Genomic DNA, 14,975 nt, shown 5'->3' with positions numbered 1-14,975 from the left:
TTTACTAATAATTTAAAAAAAACGCCATTAGGTATTAATCAAGCTATAATAAGAGGCTTTAAACCTTCTCATCTCTTCGTATCTCCAAACATTAAATTACTTAGAATATGTTTAAGAACTTGTGTTTTGTAATAGTTTAATAATTAATTAATGTAATATTTTATTAGGATAAAAATGGCAATAAGTTATTGTACTACATTTTAAACACAAGGTACAACCCATGCTACACACTTGAACCAAACCATAAATTGACAACTGATTGATGTAAATGTAGACATAAAATCAACCCTTCATCTTCATCAGTTATTCTACCGTTATTAATTTCCAAACGACCCCCACAATATATATATAAAGCTTCACCATTCCTCAAACTTTGTAAACAGGTTTAATTCATGACAATGGCATCCCACCACCACTTAACACCCTTGATCACCTTCACCACATGCATAATCTTGGCATACACTGGTTCATCAAGGGACATTTTCGTTCCACTCGTCGTCAATAGTGGAACAAACAACACTGTTGTTAATGGTACGCAGAATAATAGCGACTGTTGGACTGCTCTATATGAAGTCAAATCATGTCGCAACGAAATTACTTCCTACATCAAGAATGGCACCATGGATATCGGGGGGTCTTGCTGCCAAGCGATAAAGACTATAACGCATGATTGTTGGATAAACCTATTGAACGTTGTTGGTATCCCGGTCAAGGAAAGTAATGTCCTCCGTGGTTATTGTGATGTTAATTCTTCTTCAACTCCGGTTACTGATCCTGTGTCGTGTCAGGTTCTTTCAGAGCCAACTTCTGTTAATATTAGCAATGGAACCACAGTCTAGTTAATTGTAATGTGGTTGGTTTGATCTGAGCTCACGGTTTGGATATTGGTAAAAAGATAATAATAAATCCGAAAGATGGTTAAGATCTTGATGTTTCAGTACTCAGTAGCTAGATTGGTTGGTTTTTATTTTCATACATCGACCAGTATCTTCACACACATGCACACGCATACACACATCTATTAGGTTTAGCCTGTTATTAATCCAAACATATATACACACGTACAGCCATCGTATTTTTGTCATTTACGGTATAACCCACATAACCATCTATCCAACACGTTACCCAACTGGCCAACTCGCACATAACCATCTATCCAACACGTTACCCAACTGGCCAACTCGCACGTAGTGTGAAATTGTTGTTTTGGGTATCCGCCATATTATACACACATGTGCATATGTTAAACGCCCCGCCCTTGTCAAAACTACATGTAAAATGCAACGCCCCGCTCTTATCATACTTATACTTTAGTATGAAATTGTTGTTTCGGGTATCCACCATATTATACACACATGTGCACGATTATGCATATGTGAAATTGTTTTGTACATGTGTACTCTCGCACATGTGTGCCCTGCCCTTATCAGAACATGTAAAATGATGCAGATTATGATCCAAAGTAAACATAACATAAACCAGAAAGGGTTTGCACTTAACACTCCACCAAAATCCCAACCACAACAAAAATGAGGTACAACACCTTAAATCCAAAAGAAGTTTCAAATCCCCAAGAGTCGAAAGGAACTGTTCAAGAGACTCAAAAACACCAAAAAGCTCGGAGAGGCAGAATATCGCGCTCTTCACGGAGTCGGTTTCTCTCAACAGCTAAAACCAAAACATGAAAAACATCTTCATAACTCTAAATCTCGAATCTCAACTGCTCCATATTTGTTCTTTGCGGAATTCTCGTACAATCACAGGCACACTTGTCGGAGGTATCTAAAAAACATCAACTTCAACATCAATCACAGAAACAAATAAATACCAAAGCCTTAATTAAGAAAACTCACCATGCCATAATCTGTTATAATCATTGAAACATAATCTGAAGGCGTTACATCATACCTGTTTCAATGGGACAAAATCATAAGCATCATCAACAACTTGACATATTAGAGGAAAATTTGAGTTTAACTAAAGCATTGGCTTACGTTAAATTAAGAAGTTGCAGGTTTTCGTTATCCGCAATGTCCTTCAAATGGTTAACCTCATCCCTCCCACGAACTTTCGAAATGGCATCCGGGTCCCCTGCGGTTAATATACGAATACCTAAGCAATAACATTTTATGGCACAAACAAAAGTAAAGTAGACGGGTGGTCCATGTGGTTTACTAAAATTTTGGATTAGGTCCCTAATTTTTTAAAAGTACACGAATGGTCCCTGTGGTTTGCACTTTGTAACGCATTTAGTCCCTAACCAACAAATCTAAAGGTTTCAGCAGGTCCAACTTGAAGACTAAATGTGTTACAAAGTGCAAACCACAATGACCATCCATGTACTTTTGGGAAAATCTGGGGACTAAATGCGTTACAAAATGCAAACCATAGGGAGAATTTGTGTACTTTTAGAAAGCTAGGGACCAAATCCATAATTTTGGTAAACCACGGGGACCATCCGTGTACTCTACTCCAAAAACAATTCTAAGAGGCATACCAAGTTCGTTACAGCAAATCGAATCAAGCTGAACTCGTTCATGAAACTTATAGGCTTCACAACATACTATAACGGGAACACCACAAGCATTAGCAACCATAGCAACACACGCGGTCCCGACTCTGGAGTAAACTGTTCCATTCGCCAACACAGATGAAGCACCAAGGAAGACGCGAGTAACTTCATGCATGATATATGAAGTGGCGTTTATATGGACGTACGTGCAGCTGATACCCCTTCCGACAAGCCTTCGAAGTAATAACCGACCTTCGAGTTTAGGACGTGAATCTACTATGACAACACGGAAATGTTTGCCGAGCTCGTGCGCGTGCAGAAATATCATCTCAACCGCAGAAGACGACCCATACGTAAGAAGGACGTCACCGTCCCTGACTTTTGTCACAGCGTGTCGTACTATCACCTTGTCTGCTAGAATTATCTTTTCGTTTATGAAATTATTGATTTCCGACAAGAGATTTGCTTTTGCTTCTGACTCGGATAGAGTTACTGGAAGGTTGGCTATGCGGGTTTTAACGAACTTGATTGCGTTACCCATGCTGATTGAAAGGGGGCGGCATTCGATCAAAAATGAGACGTAGCTGTTTATTTTTGCGGTTAGATCCCTGTTAAGAGCTTTCTCTGGTGGTGCTGAGTACTCCATAATGGATTCTTGAAATGCTTGAAGCATTGCAATACAACGAGCGTTTCCGCCTGATATATCACCAGCCAAATATCTTAATCCAACCTGATGAAATTAAACCAATCAGATTAGTCTTTAATACGTGTAAATACACTACATGTAGAACCACTAAAATATAATGGTGTATTCCTTGGTGAATACGTGTACATATATACATATATATACCAAGGTTAGGATCATGTGAGAATCACTAGAGTAATTGAGAACAATTATGGACCACACATTTTTTTATAAGCAAATATGCAAAAATATTTTTTTTTTTGGGAAAGATTGCAGCCTTTTCTTTTAGGTTTTTTTGGATATATACACGTGTATATTGTCAATCTTTAACAATACATATATGTATATACGTGATTAAAATTGAAACATAGTTAGTGCACATCTATGATTGATAATGTACATATAACAGATGTGTATAAATGATTGTACATATATGTCTATAAAGGAAGACTATGATTCTAAACATGTTTTTTCTAGTGTACATGTACATACGTGTTTAAAGTTGAAAAAAAAGTATCGTAGATATATGTTTCCTAATATACACATATGCATAGTTTAAAAACTGACAATATACACATGTGTGTAACTAAAAATTGACAATGTACACATATGTATATATAAAAAACCTCTTAAAAACATGCAATTAGAAGTAAAAAAAATTGGCTTAGAGAAAATGTGTGGTCTATAATCGTTCTCACAATTCTCAATTAGCATGTGTTTCTCTTAGGATCCTTACCCTATATACCTAGTAGTGGGTTTAAACGAGAACAGCTAAATACGTAAGAACCATTTTACTCACAACTGACCACAAAATATTTGAGAACCATTAGGAACCATTTATTCACCGGTGAATACAAGTATTTTAATGGTTATAAATATAATACATAAAGTGTATTCACGGGTGAATAAAATGATTAGATAACAAACTAAGTTGAGATTCTTATGAACTCAAATTCGATAAGAAACTAAGTTGAGGTTCTTATGAGCTCAAATTTGTTATGAAAATCAAACCAGTGAAGTTTGAGACTAAAAACTCCAGATTAAAACTTGACTCCTTTGTAGCCTTTAGGCTTGTAAACGAACCGACCGTTCAGTGAAGCGTATGACAAGAAGTTTGTTTATGTTTATTTAATAAATGAATGAAGATGAACAAACCTTTTGATTAAGTTAAATTAGGTAACGAACGAACATGAACGCGTCTTATTCGTTCATTTATGTTCGTGAACATTCTTTTGTTTGTGTCCATTAGGTTATATTATGTTGATTTATAAAATATTCCTTTAAGATTGTTAGGCCCGTTACAATTTATACTAGTCTTATTAGGGCCAAGACATTGTTATTTAATTTTACTTTTAGTTGGTGTTAACTCAGTTATGTCCGTTCATCTATATTCAGTTACGTTCGTTTATACTAACAACGAACAAACATAAACGAACACGTTCGTTTTCTTAACGAAAGAATGCGAAAATCTCATCCATTTAGTTGTTACACTGTGAAGGTGGAAGAAAGTACCTTGTAAACTGCAGGGTGAACAGAATTGGAATTGAGATGGAAAAACTTATATTCAAGATGAGGAAGCTTTGTTCCATGCTCGTATTGAGGTAGATGCCTAAAAAGCTCGACTCTATTTCTGACCTCGGTTTGTTTTACAATTGCACGCTTTTTAGCTTTCTCCACACGGGTTGCATCATCAAACTGCATTCGTGGATGAGGGACGTCTTTCTTTCTATCTTTATCCTTATGATCAACTACCCTTTTCTCAGAAGTTGCTGCAACGGATGCATTATCTTTCTTTTGAACATTGTTGACCTTTCCTGTTTTCATGTTGACTACGCCATTTGCTCCTGCTAGACAAAAAAATATATAAACATATGCACATACCCATTTCTCGTATACGGTTTACTGCTTCTGATAGAATAACATATGTTACGGATTAGGCTCTAAGATAAGTAATCTTGGTCCTCGCATACAAAGAGATAGGAACAAAAATGTATAATAAAGAATAAAAAGTTCAGTACAGGGAGAAGAAAAAGAAAAACAGAGATAAGTAAACACACAAAAACAAGTTGAACTTATGATTGAGCTAGTATAAATGGTTGAACTAATTTCCTTCTCTAATAAAGTTTAAATTCCAAAATAATAAAAATGCTCTCATCAAGTCAGTTTTCTTTTAGAGACTTTTTACATCCACCAAATAAGAGATTATTTCGACACTATATGATCAGAATCCCAATTAATCTTTTTCTCGCGCAGTCTAAACTGATTACTGTAAAGTACAAATGGAAGAACAAGACATGTAAAGAAGAGCCAACAGATTTCATGGAGGTAACAGAACTTGATCCTTCAAAAGCTAAATTAGACAAAAAGTAATGAAAGTAGTAAAACAGGACTCGCCTTTTGCAGCAGCTTTCGCAGCTCGTTGAGCTTCCTGAAGAGCACGCCTTTCAGCCTTTGATGTCTTCTCTTTCAATGGCTGCTTTGAGTTGGCACCACTTCCGTCTTGCGATTCAATGGACTGTTCCCCAACCTTATCTGAGAATATTCAAATATTCAGAAGAGTGACAAGATATGACATATGTTGTAGAAGCCTAAAAGATCGCATATTACATTTTCAAAGTCAATCAAATGCATAAAACAAACTCATCTCTCTCTCTTTAAAAACATAAAATATCACAAATCACACTTCTCACTTGGATTTCCTACAAAAAATACCATAACTGCATGTTCTTATTTATCAAATTCTATGATAGATCCTATATCAACTTGCTACACTCACGTTGCCAATCTCAATGGATCTGATAATCAGCATATTACCTTTTAAAGTTTAAACAATTTATAAAATGTACAAATACACAGATCTTCATACCGTTGATCATTGTTACAGAAGGCTTCATCGTCTCAAAGTCAAATCCAACACAAGGTTTCGAGGAAACATTTTTTGTTTTAACTCCGAGTAATGGACCCTCATTCAAAACAAAAGATTCAAAATCAATGGGACCAAAAGAGCAGGGGACATGGCGGGTAGGGTAGATCATGACAGGAGAGCGAGATAACAGAGACGAAGAAGAAGTTTTGTCCAAATGACAACGATCAGAAGAGGCAAAGAACCCAACCTGCCGAACTTTCGGGACAAAAGCGGCATTACGCGGCGGACGCGATTCCATAGCAGATACAATGGTCTAGGGTTTAGAGGGATTTGAGCACGAGGACATAAGCTTTGGGGGTATTTATGTGAAAACGATAAAAACATTACAGCGGTGAAAACAGGGTCGAAGATAAATTTAATTCTCTTTTTTTTTGTATTGGACGATGCTTAACCCGCGCCGCGATTCAAATCATTTAATGTGTAAAGATATATAATTAATGCTAGTCAACATGATACACGAGAGAGAAACGAGTAGGTCAACACTGGTCAAACGATGACGACAATTTATTCTAAACAAAGTTAAATCAATGGCGGCGACGCCACGACAGCTTCCAGACAAATCTTCAAACTAACCACAACATCATCTACTGTGACTGTCAAAACCAGATAAAAGTTGACCTATCATACTGGTCATCCTAAAAAGCCGTAGCCACAACATCATCTACTGTTGACAGTCAAAACCAGAAAAAAGTTGACCTATCATACTGGTCAGCCTAAAAAGCCGACAAACGAAAGGTAAATCAAGGTTCAATACATGCAAACAGATTTAACTGAGGTATGAATCTGAGAGAACACATGTTTGGCATCTGAAATAGCTAATGTTAATTGGGTATTTGATTGACAAAAACAGTTGTGTTTGCTCCAAATGATCGTAGCAGAAGGCCATACAAAACAGCTTCCGCAAGAATATAGTGAATGAATCAGATTGACAAAACAGCTTTCACAAGAATATAGTGAATTTATTGACAAAACAGCTTTCGCAAGCAGCAAGACTATAGCGAATGAATCAGATTGACAAAACAGTAAAACCATAAACGGTGTTTGTGAAATTTAACCTGAATATTGTTGTCATTATCCCTGTATTTTACCTTGTAGAGCCAACCATACAATGATGCAAATGCAGAAATTATTGAGTCATTTTATAATTTAAATGTTTAACGTCTATTAGTATACGTACGCACCCAATAAAAAGGTAAAAAATTTAGATACTATCATTTCTAAGCAGATATGCACCAAGATCCCATGCATCTTACACAAGAACACAATAAAAATAAGCACAATGATTTCAATAATCTCCCCTACATCAGATTTACATTGCCAATTTACTTTATACACATATTTGTCCAAAACAGGTTATGATCTCCAATGTTATATACTGCGCAAAAGAGGTGTTTCAACGTACATTTTCAAACTCTGATAATGATTTCATCGTGTTTGGACAGATCTACTCATGGTGAACAAGTAATTTAGGAATCAAATTATCCGAACAACTACTTAATAACTATCGGCAAATATCTATTGCTTCCTTACATAATCAGTCTCTTCCAAACACTAAGAAACAATCAAAAGTAACCATTACAACTTTACAACTTCAATTAACAAAAGCACATCCAAATATTTTCTCATCTTACTCACCAAACTTCATTACAACTAATCAACTAATTCTATTAGCTCAATATCAAATCAACACATATACATGCATAAACTACAATCCAAACATCCAATAATAAACAATAAGCTCACCAACATTGCATACCAGTCACATTAGGTCTCAAACTGCTAACAACCGAAACAGTAGTCAAACTCTTCGGTTTCACCTCCACCGGCATCTCAAAACCACCGGCCGGCAACGACGACGCAACCTTACCGGAACCACCACCGCCACCTCCACGGCTCCGGCGCGGCCCCGGCGACCGCGGATTCTTCTCCTCGAAAAAATCTCCGACAGACGGAGACGCAAACTCCGACGGATTGTAACTGCCGACCGGAATCACCGACTCGCCGGAGAATCGCTGCAGCGGCGATAATAACCGAGTAGGTGCGAATCCGTCTGGAACGGTTATTAGATCGGAGGTGTGACGCGGCGGAGGAATCATGACTGGAGAGAGTGAGGTGCCGGAGGGAGAGAGGTCGGATAAGGGAGGAGATGAGGTGGAGGACGGTGGTAAGGGGACGGATTGAGAGCGGTCGGGTGGGGTGAAGAAGCCGACGTGGCGGACTTTGGGGTCGATGACGGTGCGCGGTGCACGGCGGTGGTCCATTGGTGGTCGTGGTGGGGCTAGGGTTTAGGGTGGAGAAGAAGGTGGGGGAGGGAGGTGGAGTGAGTGGACATTTGGAGTGTGTGTTTGGGTAGTGAGAGAAGAGGTTTTGGACTCTTTCCAAAAATGATAATAAGTGGATAAACTATGAAAAAATTTAGCTAAAAATTATTATTATTATTATTATTATTATTATTTTTTAATTTTAAGTTGAAAAGATGTAAAGATGTTTGTTGATTTATAAAAAAGATGTATAGATTAGTACATGTTTGTTGATTTATAAAAAAGTTGGACTTCCAAACTTCTAAAATTGACCCTTAATATAGCTCTATATGATTCGTATAGAGTGATTACAATTTTCAAAGTCAGACAAAGCCTGCTACAGTTGTCACATGTGAACCTTATACGAGTCGTATAGAACTATACGAATCGTATTAAGTACGAGGTCGTACGATGTCTTTCAACAGTGACAAAAAGGTGATGGAAGTGATAATGTATCAGCATGTATAGAGCTACACGAGTCGTATATAGATCTGGTGAATCATCATTCTTTCTCGTTTCATTCTTTCGATTCAAACAATTCAAATATTTGATATTTTGATGTCTTGATTTGACCTTAATTATGTTTTTGGCGAATCGTCAGGCAACACTAGTACGTTTATTTCGGAAAGCAGTCCGGTATACTATATTTATTTAGTTGTTTTGGTTGTTTGTTTATGAAACACTTACCACTGTTGTTTAGGAGGGATCTGCCATCCCTAATTCTTACAAGGGGTGAGTAAATGATGATCACACGAAGGAGGTTGTGCCCGACTTTCGTCCTTATCCCAAGGAACCGTTGTTGACAGACCTGAACGATATAAACATTTATTTGCTTATTTGAATTAGGCGTTAGATTTACCGTCATCTTTTACCCATTGATGTTTTTTGGTTTGATGTGCCTAGCGATGAAAACAATTACGGGTATCCGGGTTACGAACACGGGTGTCAGGCCTCGTACAGACAACAAAAGTATAGCAACAACAAAGACGATGGTGAGCCTTCTTACGCCCAAGAGTCATTGGTTGACGAGCAACCCGCTTACTCGCAAGTTTCGTACGAAATTAAGCAGGTATGAATGTTATATATTTGTTAAAATATATAAATTAAATTGTTATATATTTTGTTGAAAATATAAATCAAATTGTAATATATTTTGTTAAAATATATAAAATAAATTGTTATATATTATGTTAAAATGTATTATAAATGTTATATACTTTTATAAAATATTATAATAAATTTTATGTCCTTTTAGGTTTTATGTCCCATGATGAGTTGCAAAATTGGGTAAAAATAAAGGGACTTGATAACGGTTACGCCATTGTTACTAGACGGTCGAAGAAATAGGATGATAAGGCCACGAGGACATGGCTTTCATGCAACCGTAGTAGCGAGCATAAGAGTACGATCATGATTTGGAGAACCGGCAGCAAAAAAGGTGGTTGCCCTTTCATGGTGATAGGGTTTCTCGACGTAACGCGTCACGCCTACCTGATAGATGTGTAGAACCCGAATCATAACCACGACCATGCTCAACATCTGAAGGGTTACGCGTATGCAAGGGGACTCTCTCATTATGAGTTCAGATTGGTGGAGGAGCTGTCAGCACAAGACATGGAGACGCATAAAATCTGAAAATCCATAATCAAACATAACCCCATAACAAGTTTGTTCCGAAAGACATGCACAACTTTCGCTAGAAGATTATGGCCTCAAAGTTCATTTATAAATGTGATGTTTATTTACAATGTTTGATTTATTGGTTGATTACATACAATGTATAATAATATACGACACGATATGATACAATACGATACGACACGTAATGATACAATATAATACGTATAGATAAAATGTTTACAAGTAGTGTTGAAAAAATATAGGATACGTAAAAATACGATACTATATGTACTGCACAATACGATATGTCACTATACGATACGATATGACAACGCACGATACCATACTTCACTATATGATATGTCACGATAAAAAACAAAACAAAACATATAACATCAATATTAAAAAAAAAACAACAATAAGCACCCAAAACACCCATCTTTGAACTCCAAAAATTCATTTGGGTCGTATATGACTCGTATAGCTCTATACGGGTGGTATACGACTAGCCGCTAGACACAGACTGGCATTGTCAGTCTATGTTGCTTAAGGTTAACCTATACGACAAGTATAGACCTATACGAGTCGTACTATACTTGTCATATAGGGGGGGCGTAACACCCCAATCGACGACGAAATATGTTGGGACGTATAGATCGTTCATAATTTATAACACTAATTAAAATGTGACATTCATTTAATTATACCATATTAAATATTCAAGTACAAAAAACAAATTATCTGGTGTATAACATAAAGTAAAGTCTTTATTAACTGAGACTAAGTCAAATACATCCTAAGTTTCATCATGCTTGAAAGTGTCTTAAACTGCATCACATGTATAATGTTTAAAATAAAAGGGTCAACTAAAAAGTTGGTAAGTAAACATAGGTTTTGACACACATGAAATAAAATAGCGAATCATAAGTCCAATATGTAAGTTAAGCATAAATGATAAACGAATGTTGCATTGATTAAAGCTATCACACAATAATCGGTTTCAATACCCAAATGCCTTTCGGTGAGTGGTTAATCCAATAGTGTTATTATCTACTCCCTTAGGCTTAGTGTTGTTAATGATCAAACATGAAACAATGGTTAAAGCACAAATGGTTGAATACGTCTAACATACAGCATATCTGACACATAGGCATGACTGAATTCGCATGGCTAGATAAAAGTATTTGAATTTGAAAACATGATACACCAACAACATAAAATGAAAAAGGGTTACGAATACTTACATGTTGTGAAGATAGTCAAAATACAACCTGAGATAAGTTGTAGAGTTTTGGAAATATATTTCAAAAATTATCCTAACAACATATTATATGAAAACAAATATAAATAAATGAATCAAACAAATACGATGAGACGATGATTTATAAGTTCGCACGATTTGGAGATTTTCTAGTTTAAATGATAAATCGATTTAAATGTCTAAAATATAAGAGTATAAATAATACAATTTGTACTTATATATAATATAATAATAAAATATGATAAAGTTGTACGCTTTCAACTAAAATGATATTATATATAATTTTCTCAAAAAAATGTATTCTATATCGTATATTTACATACTACTTCTATAGTAACTTTCATTTTGGTTTTTTTTGTTTGTCTTTTTTTGTTTTGTTTTTTTTCACTTTTATGTCTTTTTTTATTTTTATATATTTTTGTATACTTATACCTTTCAGTTTTCAGTGTTAACACCTACAATCCGTTAATTTTCTAAGAACTTTCTAATCAAGTTTTACGTATTTATTTTTATTTATGTGTTGGTATAAATTCAAATTCATTTACGTTTAGACGTAAATTTTTCTCATAAATGAGTTATGTCAAATATAATATGTTTTTATACTTATTATTATATACGTTTTTCAGTTGTTCTACGTTTTGACGCAATTTTTTTTTCTGAAAATGAGTCGGGTCAAATATAATACATTTACTTGCTTATTTTTTATGTAAGTTTTCAGTTGTCTACGTTTTGACGTAAATTTTGTTCGGAAACGGGTTGGGGCAAATATAATATGTTTTCACTAGACGGTATAAATTCGGGTCACTTTACGTTCCACCGATGCAACGCGTCGTAAATGTTTTCTTATGTGCTTATTTTTATGCACGTGTTAGTATAAATTCAAGTTGGTCTACGTTTTGATATAAATTACAATTAGAAAGTTGTGTGAATAGTGTTTTCATCCTATTTGCTTTTTTGTTTTTTTCTTGATTTTTTTTTTACTTTTCTTTATATTTAGTGTTTTAGTTTAAGGTTCCTTTTTCATTAAAGTTATATTTAAGATATAATTTGCATTTCCATTGACAATTAATTTAAAATCAATCTGTCTCGATGTCCAATTTAAATTTATTTTTATGGTTTTCGGTTGATGTAAAACATGTTTTATATTTTTTGAAGCATATTTCTTTCTGTTTCTATATGAAACCAAAATAGATATCGACCGAAACCCCGTTGCGTAGCGCGAGTAATCTTACTAGTATATAACATTCACATTTTTGATTTCATAATATAATATATTTTTTGATATATATATATATATATATATATATAGGGTTAAGGTAAAATGAAAACTCATACGAGTTGTGAGAACTTAGAGAACTCGGCCTTACGAAAGATATTTTCAAAAGTTTTTTTTTATCAAAAATTCTAAAAAATCAACTTTTCCAAAAAATAAATCGTTTTTTTTTTTAATTTACAGCAGCCGCAAATGCTGTAAAAATGTGATGTCATGCTTATGTAATTCATTTTTACGGCTGCTGTAAGGGGCCGAAAACACCTCTTCGAGTTTTCTGCGGCCGTCTTTGTTACCTTTTAATCTAGGAGTGTGAAAAAAATGGGGGTAAAACTCACACGAGAAGGCCGAATTCTCTAAGTTCTCACAACTCGTAAGAGTTTTCCCTTGATCCTAATCTTATATATATAGAAACGGAATCAGGAGAAAACGATTGGAAGTGTGAAAACGGTGAGAACGGATCCTGGTCGAACACGTGGCAGGAGGCGCTAAATGATATGCAGGGACACGATTGTCATTGTCCACGTTCCCCTTAATAATGGCGTTATGATTCCATTTCAAACAAAATTTCAGTAGAAATGACGTTTTGTTATTTATGCTTGTTTCAATGATGTTTTTTTTTTTCAAAGTGATTTTTTTAAATGACGTTTATGTTTCAATGATGTTCTACCTATATTTAACAGATATGGCGTTTTGTTCTTTTTTTACTTGTTTCAATGGCGTTTTTTTTTCATCGTTTTTTTTGAAATGTCGTTTATGTTTCAACGACGTTCTTCCTATATTCAATATTTGGCGTTTTAAATATTAATGTTAATTGTCCTTTGGGTTCTAATATATGCTTATTGTTTATGATCAATGGCGTTTTACACCTAGTTACTATTTGCTAATTATGCAAATCATGGCGTTTTCATTAACATGTTTTATGAAGACTGTATCATCAGTTCTTATTATTTATTATTCAACTAATGGCTTTTTCATTATGGATTACTCATCATGGCGTTTTCATGGATTTCTCACATCTAGGCACAAATATTATCGAAAAGTCTATAACAAAACAAGTAGATGCAATAGTCTAAAATGCAAAATACATTAGTCAACATGAAAATTATAAAATGTAAGCAATTCATGGCATTTAAGCTAATCTACATATAGCTCCATCATTTCTTCTATTCTCTTGTGTCTTGTTTTATACAATTCATTTATTTTTTCTCCCCCTAAATCCAAAAATTTTCTTACAGATTTAACCAATTGTCTTCTGTTTTCATTTTCACTATGCAGCAGGATTTTTGCAATGTATTTCATCCTTAGGTCATTTAGTTGTCTTTGTTGTAGTTGATTTAGGGCATCTTCTTTTGCTAGACCACATGCCCAACCAGCCATATGCCCCATATACGTTTTCAAATGCCTCATTACAAAAATCCCACAGTCGATCACGTTAGACGTTGTCCTCCAATCCATCGGTTGTCTGATAACAGGCGCCGACTTCATTATCCTAGCCATTGGGTGTTTTTTTAATATGCAAGTAGTTTGCAAAAGCATCATGCTGCAGTTTCATATTTTTGCATATATTAGTATGGCGTTTTGTCAACATAGTTTCTACTTACAAAGTTTTTAAGATACTTACCAACATTCCCACCCATCTACGATACCTGTCTTCGATGCTGAGTTTATCCTCTTTAGCGTTGTTATCCAATACATCAACTCTGTTGTGTTTTAGATTGAAGCAGACAACATAGAAATGTCTTGCCCATATTATTGGCACGAAGACCAGTTCATATTCATTTATGTTTCTATCTTTCCGGTCTGCTTTGAAACGGCCGTTTTTCAAAACCCTTGCGATGTTGTTGAATTCTTTGTATCGATAACTTTTTTTTTATTTTCATACGAGGGAGTATTCTGTAATTTTGAGGAACCACACTTTTAACAACAAAACAAAGTCATAATATAATTTCATCAATTATATATAGCAAAAGAGTTACCAGCAATATTTCTGTGCAAAATAATCTTGAGGGTGATTCTGGAGCCTTGTATCTTTCTTCATAGTTCAGGATATTCACCCAACATTGAACAATGGCGACGTGTGCATAGAATCCTGGTCTCATGCTCTTACAAATCACCCTTGAGAGTTCTAACACTCCTTCCATCTTGAACACAATAGTCTTGAAAAAAAAAACAGCATATGACGTTTTAGTTATCCAAACTCATTCTAATATAAGACATGGTGTTTTGGGTGTTTACATGCATATGCGTGTATACTTTTAATGTAACAAATGCAAAGTTTGGCTTTTTTTTTTGGTGAGAGAAGTATACATACAACCATTCACCACATCTGGTGAATATGTATGTGGCAACGTTGGTTTCTTGGGTCACCCTTGGTGCATTTATACTTGCCTCCTTACAT

General features: G+C 35.1%; 2 protein-coding genes across 4 annotated transcripts; one reads left to right on the top strand and one right to left on the bottom strand.

Moving 5' to 3' along the window:
* The first annotated feature begins 398 nt into the window (after positions 1 to 398).
* Positions 399 to 839, top strand: LOC110914049 (egg cell-secreted protein 1.3). The gene has a single exon (XM_022158864.1). The coding sequence runs from the start codon at positions 399 to 401 to the stop codon at positions 837 to 839; it is 441 nt and encodes a 146-aa protein (XP_022014556.1).
* Positions 840 to 1,453: 614 nt separating this feature from the next.
* Positions 1,454 to 8,509, bottom strand: LOC110912198 (translation initiation factor eIF-2B subunit delta). 3 transcript variants are annotated; one of them, XM_022156873.2, is made up of 7 exons: positions 7,867 to 8,509; positions 5,592 to 5,729; positions 4,710 to 5,041; positions 2,498 to 3,242; positions 1,995 to 2,091; positions 1,854 to 1,908; positions 1,454 to 1,782 (listed from the first exon to the last, which is right to left on the bottom strand). In XM_022156873.2, the coding sequence occupies exons 3-7, from the start codon at positions 5,019 to 5,021 to the stop codon at positions 1,717 to 1,719; spliced, it is 1,275 nt and encodes a 424-aa protein (XP_022012565.1). In that variant the 5' UTR covers positions 5,022 to 5,041; positions 5,592 to 5,729; positions 7,867 to 8,509; the 3' UTR covers positions 1,454 to 1,716. The 3 variants fall into 3 exon arrangements, with proteins under 3 accessions (XP_022012565.1, XP_022012563.1, XP_022012564.2); XM_022156871.2 differs by having other exon boundaries at positions 7,880 to 8,492; XM_022156872.2 differs by lacking the exon at positions 7,867 to 8,509 and adding an exon at positions 6,064 to 7,685.
* Positions 8,510 to 14,975: the final 6,466 nt, after the last annotated feature.

Source organism: Helianthus annuus, chromosome 15 (assembly GCF_002127325.2).
Source record: "Helianthus annuus cultivar XRQ/B chromosome 15, HanXRQr2.0-SUNRISE, whole genome shotgun sequence".
NCBI classification, from domain to species: Eukaryota; Viridiplantae; Streptophyta; class Magnoliopsida; order Asterales; family Asteraceae; genus Helianthus; species Helianthus annuus.
Note: the sequence above shows the minus strand (reverse complement) of the source record. Positions and strands in the feature narration are given on the sequence as shown.